Raw genomic sequence first — 14,903 nt, forward strand, 5'->3', positions numbered from 1 at the left:
TTGAGGCATCAAGAGAGACCTATCAGGTGTTGAGGCATCAAGAGAGACCTATCATGTATTGGGGCATCAAGAGAGACCTATCAGGTATAAGGACATCAAGAGAGACCTGTCAGGTATTGGGGCATCAAGAGAGACCTGTCAGGTATTGAGGCATCAAGAGAGACCTATCAGGTATTGAGGCATCAAGAGAGACCTATTAGGTATTGAGGCATCAAGAGATACCTATCAGGTACTGGGACATCAAGAGAGACCTATCAGATATTGAGGCATCTAGAGAGACCTATCAGGTATTGAGACATCAAGAGAGACCTGTCAGGTATTGAAGCATCAAGAGAGACCTGTCAGGTATTGGGGCATCAATAGAGACCTATCAGGTATTGAGGCATCAAGAGAGACCTATCAGGTATTGAGGCATCAAGAGATACATATCATGTATTGGGGCATCAAGAGAGACCTGTCAGGTATTGAGGCATCAAGAGAGACCTACAAATGTATCATGAATTTGGGCATCAATAGAGACCTGTCAGGTATTGAGGCATCAAGAGAGACCTACAAATGTATCATGTTTTGGGGCATCAATAGAGACCTGTCAGGTATTGAGGAATCAAGAGAGATTATTATGTATTGGGGCAATTACTGGTTTGATGCTACATGAGAACTGTCTTGGAGTTCATTGTTTTTCGTTGTTTTTCAAAATTAACAAAAAATCCCTTCTCCCTCTCCATGAGGCTCCTCTTTACCCAATGAAGCTGCCCCTGCTGTTAGATTAAATCCTACCCATTTTGAACCCCTTTGTCTGCATCACTCCAACACCCCTCCCCTTGTGAACTTATCTTATGTTGCTTGACTGCAGCCCTTGTGAACCCCCTGTCTCGCTGTGTGACACCCCCTGCCTCCCCCATTACCAGTTGTTAAACATCAAAATATGCATTCACAAAAACCACTGTGTGTATCTGTCTTCCATGTCTTGTTTCTCTGGGATGACAAGTTGAAAGCTGTCCAACTTAACATTCTGCAGTGGCTTCTAATTTCAATCAGAATTCCCCAGCGTGGGGGGTTCCACCTACAAAAAGATCATACACAAGTCATTAATCAAGGTTGAAATGTTTACAACTACATGCATTTAATGTTCAAAAAAGTTTAAAAGTTTCAAATAGATTTTAATCTGTGATAAGAGAATTATTTCAGGAGGATAAGTTTACTGACATTTCCTGTGTCGTGATGATAAAATAAGGGCTTGTTGCCAGTGAGTTGTCCAGGATGTTGTTTCCTCCACATAGTAACAACTCTTCTGACTTACATAATGTACTACTGTTGAATATACTCCCTAAATATTTGTTGATGTTTGATTTTTAATTATTAAATTTTCTCTTTTCCAGCCAGCAATTAATATTTAAAAAATTCAGTGATGGTAATTGGTAATTAAATTTGTTGGTGCTGTGTTTTTTTAACTGGCAGTTGTGATGTCGGTGACTGTACTCATGTGATATCGCCTCGACCAGGATCCGTTTGATTTTTTTTAACATTTGTGTATTTTAATAGAACATCTTGGAATCATGAATGCCCCTACAAATTGGTTTTATTAGTCATGGAGTGCTAAAATAGACATAAAGTTTGGAGCCATGTTTTAAGTTCTCAACAAAACTTCACTGTTTGGCATCTTCTGAAGCATCTGGAAGCGAAGTTGTTTGTAGTGACAGGGTGTTAATGTGGAGTGTGTTTGGTTGATAGACACGGTACAGGTGTTTACAGGCACACACTAATTCCTTCCTTACATATTGTGTTATATTGGGTAACATCAAATTGATGGGTACAGAACAGACTAAACCCTGTGTTTAATGGTGTGCTAATAGCTAATATAGGGGCTCGTTTTCTGAGACATTTGGAATGTCACCATGGTAATTACATACATAACATGTATAATCAAGGCATCAAATTTCACTGTGGGAAACAATAATTCTGAGTCGTCTCAAAAAATTTCAAAAGAAGGAAAACACAATTCAACATATACGATAAAGATAGAATCAATTCAGTTCTGAATATTATGCTTGAAATTTTTTCTTGTACAGTTATTGTTTCAAGAATCAAACATTAATTTTTTAGTGTGTTCAATGACAAAACAGTTGTGCATGTATTGTCCTCTCTTCATCAGATTGCTGTTTGCCAGGATATAAAAGTCAATATGCCATAGTGTTCTACAAACATGATATTCATTGTTGTAAACGAAAAATTTCAACAATATGCTGCTGAAGGAGCAGTGTGTCACTGTAGCTGAACGTTTGTATTTCGGACTGGTTGTTACCTCCCTTGGGAGATTTCCTTTGTTTAAGCCAAATGAACTGTCAAGGTTCTATGAAATCTCTCAATGGCTTCATCAGTGTTGGCTAGGTTCTAAACCTTATAAGGAGGGTAAATTCTATGTTGTTGATATTCCTTTTAATATTTAATATGATAAATAGTTAACTGTTCGAAACATATTGCTGTGTTATTTGTCATTTCATATATTTCTCTTTACAGAAAATCTTTAGCTTCCAATTTTGTCTCTTGTGCAAAACTATATGTTGAAATAATTAATATGTAGATTCTTTTGGTGGTATACACAGCTTTAAAGAGTCGTTAATAGACTCGATATTTTCATAAGCATGCAATTCAATATATTGTTTAAAAAACTGTTTATTCTATAGATTGTGAAAAGATGTATAATATTCAGAAAATACTGTACATAAACACATTGTTACCAAAGAGATGTCGATGGAGACGAGGAAGACCCGACTAACTCCAACAGTAGGTATCCAAGCATACACCAGCTCACTAAAAACTTGACATGCTGATGTCTTTCCTTATAGTGAATGGAAAGATACTGAAACATTTTGTTAAACAGTAGTTGCAAATAATCTTACATGTTTTGACAATTGGAGCGGAAAGAACAAACCCCTCTCATCATCAACCTCTATATTGGATGTTTTTTACATCCTGTTTCGCCAAACTACTTGTTTTCTCCCATTATTTATTGTCAGGTGCGATAGTATGACCCAATAATTACCGTGTTGAAGCCGCGCAAACTTCTGATCTGAATCTCTCATATGCTTGATCTCTCTAAAATGCCTGTGGTGGTTCCGCTATAGATAATATACTTTGAGATATTGTCGCTAGTTCCACAAGTCTCAGGGGGGTTGCCTTTCCAAGGAAAGTAGGAGGCCTGCTGCTGTTAAATTTTTTGAGAAAAACTTCTTTGTGATATATAAGTGGTATATTTATACATGTTGTACATTATATGTATACAAAGCTGATGAAGACCTGTAAACAATGTTTATACAAATATATACAAAGTATTATATTGTTTGGAAGAATATATGTAATATATACAAAGTATCTGCTTTTGTATATAAAAAGAATCGGACAGATGTTGGGGGAGAGAACTATATATCAGGCACGGCATGATTGACAGGAGACGGATGCTGGAAAATTAGCTGGAAAATCTAGCGCTAACACTGGCTGCCTCTTCAAAAGTGTGTGTTGGATCAGAAATGTAATTCACCTGTACAGGTTAATGACTAATGATTAGCTGGTATTAATTGGAATGTTCATGTGATAAGCTTGTAACATATTTCTGTTGGAGTATATCTGTGATAAGCTGCAGTGATAATTTCAACAGTGTTTTATCAGTGAGATTAACGTCTTGCTATTGGAAAAGAAAAGTGGAACTTTGTAATGATAAGGTGCTCTGATAATTGGAATAATTTTTTGATACCTGAAATATGGATGTCATATTACCATCAATGGAGATTAGCGAGGAGACTAGTGAAGTTGGTGAGGAGGAGGAGGAGGTTCCTGTATATGTACGATGGGTTGACCAAGAGGAACTTGACATATTTCTTTTCCATTGGGGCGGAGGGTAAGACCTGCTTATTTCTGTCAAACAATAAGTGTTTTGTCCACTTTATAGTTGACTACCTAAAAATGTCACTTATTAAATGGTGTGTCCCCAATATGGTATTCTCTATTTCACTGCTTTTCATGTGTGAAAAAAAACCTTTTATTTAAAATTTACTCAGCATCTTATTTAATGAAATGAAATGTGTTTATATTACATATTTAGAAATCAGATGACAATAAAATAAAACGTTTTAAATCTTTATGCTTAAAAGTTACAACTTTTAAATGAGATTTCAGACCGTATATAATATAACTATGCTGGTTGTTGTTGATATCTTAACTGTATACACTTGTACACAATCAGTCATATTCCTGGCATTCCATCCCACCTGGAAAATACCTTGAGGCAAACATCAGGAAAAGTTTCGAGAAATATGTTGTATCTGAAACAAAAGGGGACTAGGTCAACCATGAAAAGATAAAATATTTTACTGGTCATTGAAAGCCTTGTCAACCGAAGTTAATACAATTCCTGGCTAAAATCTTTCGACAATGGCTCTGTTGGGGGAAAAGAGACTGTACAGGACAAATAATATATATTGACGATATTCTCAGTACATACTTGTTGTTAGAGAATTAACATAATTATGAGCTAGCCATACTTTTGTATCCATTTAGATGACAATGTTCAGACAGGAATATAGATAACCTATGTGATGCAAAAACCATGATTTACCTATGTATACATGTCACCTAGTGGCTCAGTGGTAGTGTCAACTACTAACCCCCTAAAGGTCTAGAGTGGCTCAGTGGTAGTGTCAACTGCTAACCCCCTAAAGGTCTAGAGTGGCTCAGTGGTAGAATCTATGTCAACTCCTCATAGACCTGTGTGGCTCACAGTGGTAGAATCTATGTCAACTCCTCATAGACCTGTGTGGCAGTGGTAGAATCTATGTCAACTCTTCATAGACCTGTGTGGCTAGTGGTAGAATCTATGAAACTCTTCATAGACCTGTGTGGCTCAATGGTGGTGTCCACAGTAATCAAAACTAATGTAGAACTGATTGGAATGGCTTATAAATAGCTTGATGTAAAATGGCTCTGTAGTACTGTCCATGACTACACAAACTCACACTGACCTAAAGTGGCTCAGTGATAGGGTAGTGTCCATGGCTACACAAACTCACACAGAACTAAAGTGGCTCACTGGAAGGGCAGTGTCCATGGTTACACAAACTCATACAGACCTAACGTGGCTCAGTGGTAGGGTAGTACCCATGGCAACACAAACTCATACAGAACTAAAGTGGCTCAGTGGTAGGGTAGTGTCCATGGCTACACAAACTCACACAGACCTAAAGTGGCTCAGTGGTAGGGTAGTGTCCATGGCTACACAAACTCACACAGACCTAAAGTGGCTCAGTGGTAGGATAGTGTCCATAGCTACACAAACTCATACAGACCTAAAGTGGCCCAGTGGTAGGGTAGTGTCCATGACTATACAAACCTAAAGTGGCTCAGTGGTACGATAGTGTCCATAGCTACACAAACTCATACAGACATAAAGTGGCTCAGTGGTAGGGTAGTGTCCATGACTACACAAACTCATACAAACCTAAAGTGGCTCAGTGGTACGATAGTGTCCATGACTACACAAACTCATACAGACCTAAAGTGGCTCAGTGGTAGGGTAGTGTCCATGACTACACAAACTCATACAGACCTAAAGTGGCTCAGTGGTAGGATAGTGTCCATGGCTACACAAACTCATACAGACCTAAAGTGGCCCAGTGGTACGGTAGTGTCCATGGCTACACAAACTCACACAGACCTAAAGTGGCTCAGTGGTACGATAGTGCCCATGGCTACACAAATGCACACAGACCTAAAGTGGCTCAGTGGTAGGGTAGTGTCCATGGCTACACAAACTCATACAGACCTAAAGTGGCTCAGTGGTAGGGTAGTGTCCATGGCTACACAAACTCATACAGACCTAAAGTGGCTCAGTGGTAGGATAGTGTCCATGGCTACACAAACTCATACAGACCTAAAGTGGCTCAGTGGTAGGGTAGTGTCCATGGCTACACAAACTCATACAGACCTAAAGTGGCTCAGTGGTAGGGTAGTGTCCATGGCTACACAAACTCATACAGACCTAAAGTGGCTCAGTGGTAGGGTAGTGTCCATGGCTACACAAACTCATACAGACCTAAAGTGGCTCAGTGGTAGGGTAGTGTCCATGGCTACACAAACTCATACAGACCTAAAGTGGCTCAGTGGTAGGGTAGTGTCCATGGCTACACAAACTCATACAGACCTAAAGTGGCTCAGTGGTAGGGTAGTGTCCATGGCTACACAAACTCATACAGACCTAAAGTGGCTCAGTGGTAGGGTAGTGTCCATGGCTACACAAACTCATACAGACCTAAAGTGGCTCAGTGGTAGGGTAGTGTCCATGGCTACACAAACTCATACAGACCTAAAGTGGCTCAGTGGTAGGGTAGTGTCCATGGCTACACAAACTCATACAGACCTAAAGTGGCTCAGTGGTAGGGTAGTGTCCATGGCTACACAAACTCATACAGACCTAAAGTGGCTCAGTGGTAGGGTAGTGTCCATGGCTACACAAACTCATACAGACCTAAAGTGGCTCAGTGGTAGGGTAGTGTCCATGGCTACACAAACTCATACAGACCTAAAGTGGCTCAGTGGTAGGGTAGTGTCCATGGCTACACAAACTCATACAGACCTAAAGTGGCTCAGTGGTAGGGTAGTGTCCATGGCTACACAAACTCATACAGACCTAAAGTGGCTCAGTGGTAGGGTAGTGTCCATGGCTACACAAACTCATACAGACCTAAAGTGGCTCAGTGGTAGGGTAGTGTCCATGGCTACACAAACTCATACAGACCTAAAGTGGCTCAGTGGTAGGGTAGTGTCCATGGCTACACAAACTCATACAGACCTAAAGTGGCTCAGTGGTAGGGTAGTGTCCATGGCTACACAAACTCATACAGACCTAAAGTGGCTCAGTGGTAGGGTAGTGTCCATGGCTACACAAACTCATACAGACCTAAAGTGGCTCAGTGGTAGGGTAGTGTCCATGGCTACACAAACTCATACAGACCTAAAGTGGCTCAGTGGTAGGGTAGTGTCCATGGCTACACAAACTCATACAGACCTAAAGTGGCTCAGTGGTAGGGTAGTGTCCATGGCTACACAAACTCATACAGACCTAAAGTGGCTCAGTGGTAGGGTAGTGTCCATGGCTACACAAACTCATACAGACCTAAAGTGGCTCAGTGGTAGGGTAGTGTCCATGGCTACACAAACTCATACAGACCTAAAGTGGCTCAGTGGTAGGGTAGTGTCCATGGCTACACAAACTCATACAGACCTAAAGTGGCTCAGTGGTAGGGTAGTGTCCATGGCTACACAAACTCATACAGACCTAAAGTGGCTCAGTGGTAGGGTAGTGTCCATGGCTACACAAACTCATACAGACCTAAAGTGGCTCAGTGGTAGGGTAGTGTCCATGGCTACACAAACTCATACAGACCTAAAGTGGCTCAGTGGTAGGGTAGTGTCCATGGCTACACAAACTCATACAGACCTAAAGTGGCTCAGTGGTAGGGTAGTGTCCATGGCTACACAAACTCATACAGACCTAAAGTGGCTCAGTGGTAGGGTAGTGTCCATGGCTACACAAACTCATACAGACCTAAAGTGGCTCAGTGGTAGGGTAGTGTCCATGGCTACACAAACTCATACAGACCTAAAGTGGCTCAGTGGTAGGGTAGTGTCCATGGCTACACAAACTCATACAGACCTAAAGTGGCTCAGTGGTAGGGTAGTGTCCATGGCTACACAAACTCATACAGACCTAAAGTGGCTCAGTGGTAGGGTAGTGTCCATGGCTACACAAACTCATACAGACCTAAAGTGGCTCAGTGGTAGGGTAGTGTCCATGGCTACACAAACTCATACAGACCTAAAGTGGCTCAGTGGTAGGGTAGTGTCCATGGCTACACAAACTCATACAGACCTAAAGTGGCTCAGTGGTAGGGTAGTGTCCATGGCTACACAAACTCACACAGACCTAAAGTGGCTCAGTGGTAGGATAGTGCCCATGGCTACACAAACTCACACAGAACTAAAGTGGCTCAGTGGTAGGGTAGTGTCCATGCCAACACAAGTTCATACAGACCTAAAGTGGCTCAGTGGTAGGATAGTGTCCATGGCTACACAAACTCATACAGACCTAAAGGGGCTCAGTGGTAGGGTAGTGTCCATGGCTAAACAAACTTAAACAGACCTATCGTAGCTCAGTGGTAGGATATTGTCCATGCCAACACAAACTCACACAGAACTAAAGTGGCTCAGTGGTACGGTAGTGTCCATGGCTACACAAACTCATACAGACCTAAAGTGGCTCAGGGGTAGAGTACATTTAGTGTCCATGGTAACACAAACTCACAGAGAACTAAAGTGGCTCAGTGGTAGGATAGTGTCCATGGCTACACAAACTCATACAGACCTAACGTGGCTCAGCGGTAGAGTAGTGTCCATGGTAACACAATCTCACAGACCTAAAGTGGCTCAGTGGTAGGGTAGTGTCCATGGCTACACAAACTCATACAGACCTAAAGTGGCTCAGTGGTAGGGTAGTGTCCATGGCTACACAAACTCATACAGACCTAAAGTGGCTCAGTGGTAGGGTAGTGTCCATGGCTACACAAACTCATACAGACCTAAAGTGGCTCAGTGGTAGGGTAGTGTCCATGGCTACACAAACTCATACAGACCTAAAGTGGCTCAGTGGTAGGGTAGTGTCCATGGCTACACAAACTCATACAGACCTAAAGTGGCTCAGTGGTAGGGTAATGTCCATGGTTACACAAACTCATACAGACCTAAAGTGGCTCAGTGGTAGGGTAGTGTCTATGCCAACACAAACTCATACAGAACTAAAGTGGCTCAGTGATAGGATAGTGTCCATGGCTACACAAACTCATACAGACCTAAAGTGGCTCAGTGGTAGGATAGTGTCCATGGCTACACAAACTCACACAGACCTAAAGTTGCTCAGCGGTAGGGTAGTGTCCATGGCTACACAAACTCACACAGACCTAGAGTGGCTCAGTGGTAGGACAGTGTTCATGGTTTCACAAACTAGCACAGACCTACATTTTGTAAGGTGGCTCAGAGGTAGGGCAGTGTCCATGCCAACACAAACTCACACATACCTACATTTTGTAAGGTGGCTCAGTGGTAGGACAGTGTTCATGGCTACACAAACTGCCCTACCACTGAGCCACCTATGGAGACACCACATAAGACAATTGCTGTACAGATTTTTGATTTTGGGGGATGATAGTATATATAGGCCTTTAGGGCAGGCTACCTACATGTGTAAAGGTTTTTCTTTGGTCAGACTTGCTAGACTATCTAATACGGTCAAGTAGATGGAGTTTGATATAAAGGCTCTATAGACAAGGCTATTTTATAAGTCACTTGATGTCAGACATTTTAAGGGCCAGATTAGCTATATTCTTCTTCAAGTTGGGCTAGATATAAGACCATTTAAGTAAGTCTTGGTATAAATGTCCTATAATCCAGGCTAGCTATAGTGTTCTTCAGGCCAACCTTGCTATAAGGCCATTTAGGTTAGGCTAATTGGTATAAATGCCCTATAGCCTATAGGCCAGGCGATATAGTGTTCTCCAGGCCAACTTAGCTATACACCTAAATGTCCTATAGCCTATAGGTCAGACTAGCTATAGTGTTTTTCTGGCTATATGGCCATTTTTAGCTCGCATGTTAGAAGAGCAGAGAGCTATAGCGATACCCCTGGCGTCGGTGTCAGAGTGAAAATGTTAAAGTTTTACCTGCAAGTTATTTAGAAGCTTGTTGTTCATTCAATATGTGTACTAGGATGCTGATATTTTGCATAGAGGTTCCTGTTGGGTAAAATATTGATGAAGTGAAGTTAAAATTTAAAAAACAATACATTTTTTTCAGACTTTTGACCTGTTTTGAACTTTTCATTTTGACTAACAAACCTTTAAAGAAGATATTTTTTTTACCAGGCGAGCATAGGGTGGCTTTGACATCATTTCTGGTTAGGTTAGGCTGTTTGGGTGATAGTACAGGCCCTATATGCCTGATATCCCTTCTATTTTTATACATATACACTGGCACCAATCCCTAGTTAAAACAGAGACTGGGGGAGACATGCATGGGATTTATTGTTTAAATTATCTTGTTGATCTTTGAAACTTGTGGAATTTGATGTTTTCCTTCAGACTTAATGTCTTTTAAGCTAAACCAGCTGATATAGCAAACACATTGTTTCTAAATTACTGAGAAAATGGCTCCAACATTATTTTGTTGGTACAGACACTGGATCGGGTTTACAATAAATCTTCATTATCTGGCCAAATTCAAATGTTGATGAAACTGAATAAAGAAATGAGAGACTAATACATGTAGATGACTGGGCCAGATAAGGTCCCAAACCAATTCCCACACTACGTTTTCCTTTTCTCTGTCAGGTGCTAAAATTGGACCAATTCCAAGAGGAAACTATTTTCTAAAATAAAAATGTGTAATTTAATGTTTGAATAATTACTCCCTGATAAACAGAGCTGGGTTTAGTAACCCTAACCCTAACCCTAACTCTAAGGTCTTTAAAGTATCACTTATCCAGTCAGACAATTTCATTCAGACTTACAATGTTATAGATGTTAACTCAATTAAAATAATAACTAATATGGTTGAGTTCACTATTTTCAAAATAGGAATGCATTTTATTTTACTAAAATTTTCTCTGCTTATTAAAATGTCAAGTATAGGGAGAATGAGTTTATACGATCATCATTGAAACAGACATCACTGATAACTTCCACACTACAGAAGGATGTCTATATGTTGTACAGATATATAAGTGGAAAGCCAATAACTGTTGCATTGGTTTACAAAATGCAATCATTGTGCTGACCCAGACCCTGCTGAGATGTGTAGTACTACAAGACCTTCAAACATTTCAATGATTTTCCCACGGAAAGCTATAGTTCTTCACTGTAATCCACTTAACCTGAGAGAAGGATTGAGTCAGAGTTTTACATGTTTCCTGGGTGCTCTTGGTACCACAGCTGACAAAGTCATTCACATTCTAACGTCTAAAGAAAAAACACGTGGCAAAGAGCCCTTACAATCTGCACAACGTTGGGTAATTTGATGGAAAATTTACTTTTTTTTGTGTGTGATTTTTTTTCGCTAAAGATTGTTGAAGGACTCCATTCTTTTGTTCATTGTCTTAAATTTCCGTACTGAGCAAGCTGACTTGATGGGAAGGATAAAGAAAACCATATATCTGTTCTGAATGATCATGTTCACTCAATCTCGGGGAACTTAAGATTGGCTCTGTAATTCATATTTTCTTTCTGTATTTCTGGTTCAGTGTGGAAAAGGACTTTTTGTGCTTGTGTTAATTTACTTTCACTGTGTTTTGTATTTCCTATGGTTGGATGTTCTGACATTCTCATGTTTACTTTAGCTGGCACTACACTGATGGAAGTCTGATGTGCTCAGTTCACTTCCTACATAACTCATTCTTATTACCTCAATGTTGGTTTAGAAGGATTTTATAGCTGGGTTGATGTTTTTTTAATTTATTTTTTATTAATTATCAGTAACGATAGAAATTTCAGTCAAGAGCAACTTGACTCATAAGGGTCTATGCACCTGTCAGGACTCCAACTCGGCCTGTTTTGGATGGTAACTTCCTGTTTATGGAGTAATGACATCTGTATGTCATACTATACCTGATGTGGCTATGGCTGCCATGCATTAAGCCATATGCTCCTTTCCCAAGACAGTATTCTGTTTTATCTTCTCAAGAATTTGTTTGTTTAGTTCCTTCTTTACTATTAACTGTTATATGGTCTGACAGTGATAGTATGACAGACATCAGAATGAAGTGAAGACGTGAGCTACCACCTAGCTGCATAAATGGGTAGAAGCATACAATAGAAATTAGGAAGTAAAACAAAAGCTTGCACAGACTTAAGTTATTGATTACCGCATGGATGTAAATCAGAGATCATGATGAGACCATGATACAGTGAATCTCTGATGACATGATGAGGAATGGGAAACTTAACTTTAATCATATAATCATGATGACAACGACGAGGACAATATAGACAAATTAGTATGTTGATTTTTGTTTGCATCTTTTGCATCTTTTATTTCTCCAAATTAATGGATATCATCAATGCTTGAGTACTTTATGCCTAGGATTAGTAAATATGCTTGTGTTATTTACTGTAAAAAGTCTTTATAATTTTTATTTTTTTATCAGATATCTTAAAAGAAAGAGTCCCATTTTTGCTAATTATGGACAGCTTATGATAAAAGTGGTTGTCAGTCAATGTACATACACCAACTCCATTTAGGGGAGACTGGGGAAGAACTAGACTGCACACAGCAATATTGATGAACACTGGAGACAAAATTATAGTTCTTTGAAGTTGGTTAGGAATCCAGGAATGTGGTATTTAGTAAGTGATATTTACTACAGAGCTATAAACACTTAGCCTGTGATATATCAGATCGACCATTACCAAGACCAGTAGACCACTGGGCTAGAGTAGGGCTAACAGACAAGGAGGCCGGTAGTGGCATCCTTACTTTGTAATTGGATTTATGATGTGTTACATTCTTCTTGAACTCTGATAGTTAGTAACACTGATAAGGTTCTGTATAAAGTTCTTTGAAAAATGGATTCTCCTACATCAGGTCAGGATTGAATGACTGTGACTGGTGTAGGGAGGAAGGGCAGAGGAGGGCAGAAAGGGAGGAGAAGAGGCAGGATAGAGAGAAAAAGTTAGAGGAAAAACGAAGGAGAAAAATGGTGTGGAAAAAGGAAGAATTAAAGAGAGGGCATTCATACTCTTTGCCTATTGCCTAATTCCTTTTTTATCTATGATCTGAACAATAAAATAGTCTGAAATGAAAGGTAAAGTGTGAAAATGCCGGGGTAGAGAGTAAAAACTGTGAAAAAATGGAAGGTACAGATGATTTAATAAATAAAAGAAGAAATAAAAAGAGAACTTTGCAGAAGAAGACAGAAAAAAGGAAAGAAGCAACAAAGGAAGAAATGGAGAAATAGGAGTTAATATGGTGACATAACTCAGGATGAGGAAGAGGGAGATCGCAAATGTTTCTAAGATAATGATAAAAAATCTGGAGTTACATTTTGTAACAGATCTGTGATTGTATGTTTAGTCTTGACACATAATTTGGAAGAGACTCTGATAGTCTCTCAATTACCACTCCTGTCATAGTTATCTTGTTATCTGAAAGGCTTGTTCAGTTTGCCTATCTGCTCACCCATCTGTCTTATCTCTCAAAGATAAAGATAAAGGGAGAATACCTCCACATCATGGTTAACTTGTAAGAAGGAAGATATCAAACTTTGTAAAATCATAATTATCGTCTACATGTTTATCTAGTTATCTTGTAAAGGGAGTAACCTTGTAAAGGGAGGTAACCACAGTTACCTTTTAAAAGAAAGATAATACTACATAATAGTTAACCTTGTAAAGGGAGATAAATCTTCATTACAGTCACTTTGTCATTCAAAGAGAAAGGGTACATTTTGGTTACCTTGTAAAGGAAGAAAATTCTGCATTTCATTTCTCCAGTAAAAGAGAGAACTCTACAACATTGTAGTTACCTAGTAAAGGGAGATAAATCTATATTATAGTTAACCTTGTAAAGGGAGATAATTAGGCATTATTGTCACTTTAATTGGCATTCAAGAAGGAAAACTGTACAATATAGTTACCTAGTAAAGGGAGATAAATCTATATTATAGTTAACCTTGTAAAGGGAGAGAACTCTACACATTGCAGTTACCTGGGAAAGGGAGATATTATATTTACCTCGCGATAGGAGGTAACCTTTTTACGTTAACCATTAAACTTGTCTTAGCCTATTCATGTGAAAGTATGTATGGTACCTGAAAAATAGTAAAATAGTAAAACTAGTTTGGTATGAAGTAGCATAAGTAGTGTCTGTGTATCTAAAACCTGCCATGGTTAACAGTGTCACTCCCAGTATTATTGAACACTGTGTCTCCCTCCTCCTTTAGTTACTTGTAACTAAACCTGCCTCTTGTATAATTCAAACACTTGCTCTTACACCTGGAGATAGCCAGATGTTTTAGGTTCCATCAGACTGGTGTGTGTCTTTAGTGTATTATGATTGCCATTTTATCATCTGTGTCATCTTCCTTACATCTGTACATAATATCAGCTTTAGATGTTGATGGGCTGTAAATAGATATTTCCTTGAAGACAAGATACAGAGGTCACTAACTATCAGGTGGTGTCAGATTCAACACGATTAACCAACACCTATTTTTACACACAAAACCTCCAGCTTAGCCTTATATCTAAGTTTATCCTCTATGAAAATGATTTCTGTTGTATTCTATCACTATATTGAAGTGACCCCCCTCCTTAATTTACCAGCGCTATTATCAATAAAGTTTTGCTTCCTCCAAAAAAAGCACCAACGGAAATGGTCCCAGCTATAATGCTTATCAGATGATCATCTTACCATGGCTCGGAGTACATGTCCTGGTAGGGGGTATTACACTGATATCTAGCTGGTGGGGAGCAGACTTACGATGACAGCTGACATTCATGACAGTGGTTTTAATTATTTCATACCATTTATTTGCTGTCTACTGTAATATAAGTATAAATGCAGACTGAAAAAAATTCTTGGTCCAGGCAGTGTTCCCGTGATGGATGCACACATTTTCTGCCATATATCTCAGCAGACATCTGTACTGTAAGGACCGGTGGCTAATGTGTAGAATGTTACTCCATGTGTTCTAGCTAGAGGGAAATATGGAAATGTGCAGACTTGAGATAAAACAAAGGATTCTGTGAAACTTAAGTTAAAACTTTTCTAAAGTTTACATGGCATGGAACACTATGAGTGTAACTGCT

At 39.5% G+C, this 14,903-nt stretch overlaps 1 protein-coding gene across 5 annotated transcripts in view; it reads left to right on the forward strand.

Annotated features, from left to right (window-relative positions):
* The window catches only part of LOC110455625 (SH2 domain-containing protein 3C-like), an 87,354-nt gene that overhangs the window by 17,364 nt on the left and 55,087 nt on the right, over window positions 1-14,903 (forward strand). For 2 of the 5 annotated variants that reach the window (XM_021505837.1, XM_021505839.1), the window contains exon 1: window positions 3,701-3,895. The exons of the other annotated variants lie outside the window; for them this stretch is intronic. In XM_021505837.1, the coding sequence (XP_021361512.1) occupies window positions 3,759-3,895 (137 nt within the window). In that variant the 5' untranslated portion in view covers window positions 3,701-3,758. Of the gene's footprint in view, window positions 1-3,700; window positions 3,896-14,903 lie in introns of those variants that run through there. 5 annotated transcript variants of the gene reach the window in all.

This window comes from Mizuhopecten yessoensis, unplaced genomic scaffold (assembly GCF_002113885.1).
Source record: "Mizuhopecten yessoensis strain PY_sf001 unplaced genomic scaffold, ASM211388v2 scaffold8335, whole genome shotgun sequence".
NCBI lineage: Eukaryota > Metazoa > Mollusca > Bivalvia > Pectinida > Pectinidae > Mizuhopecten > Mizuhopecten yessoensis.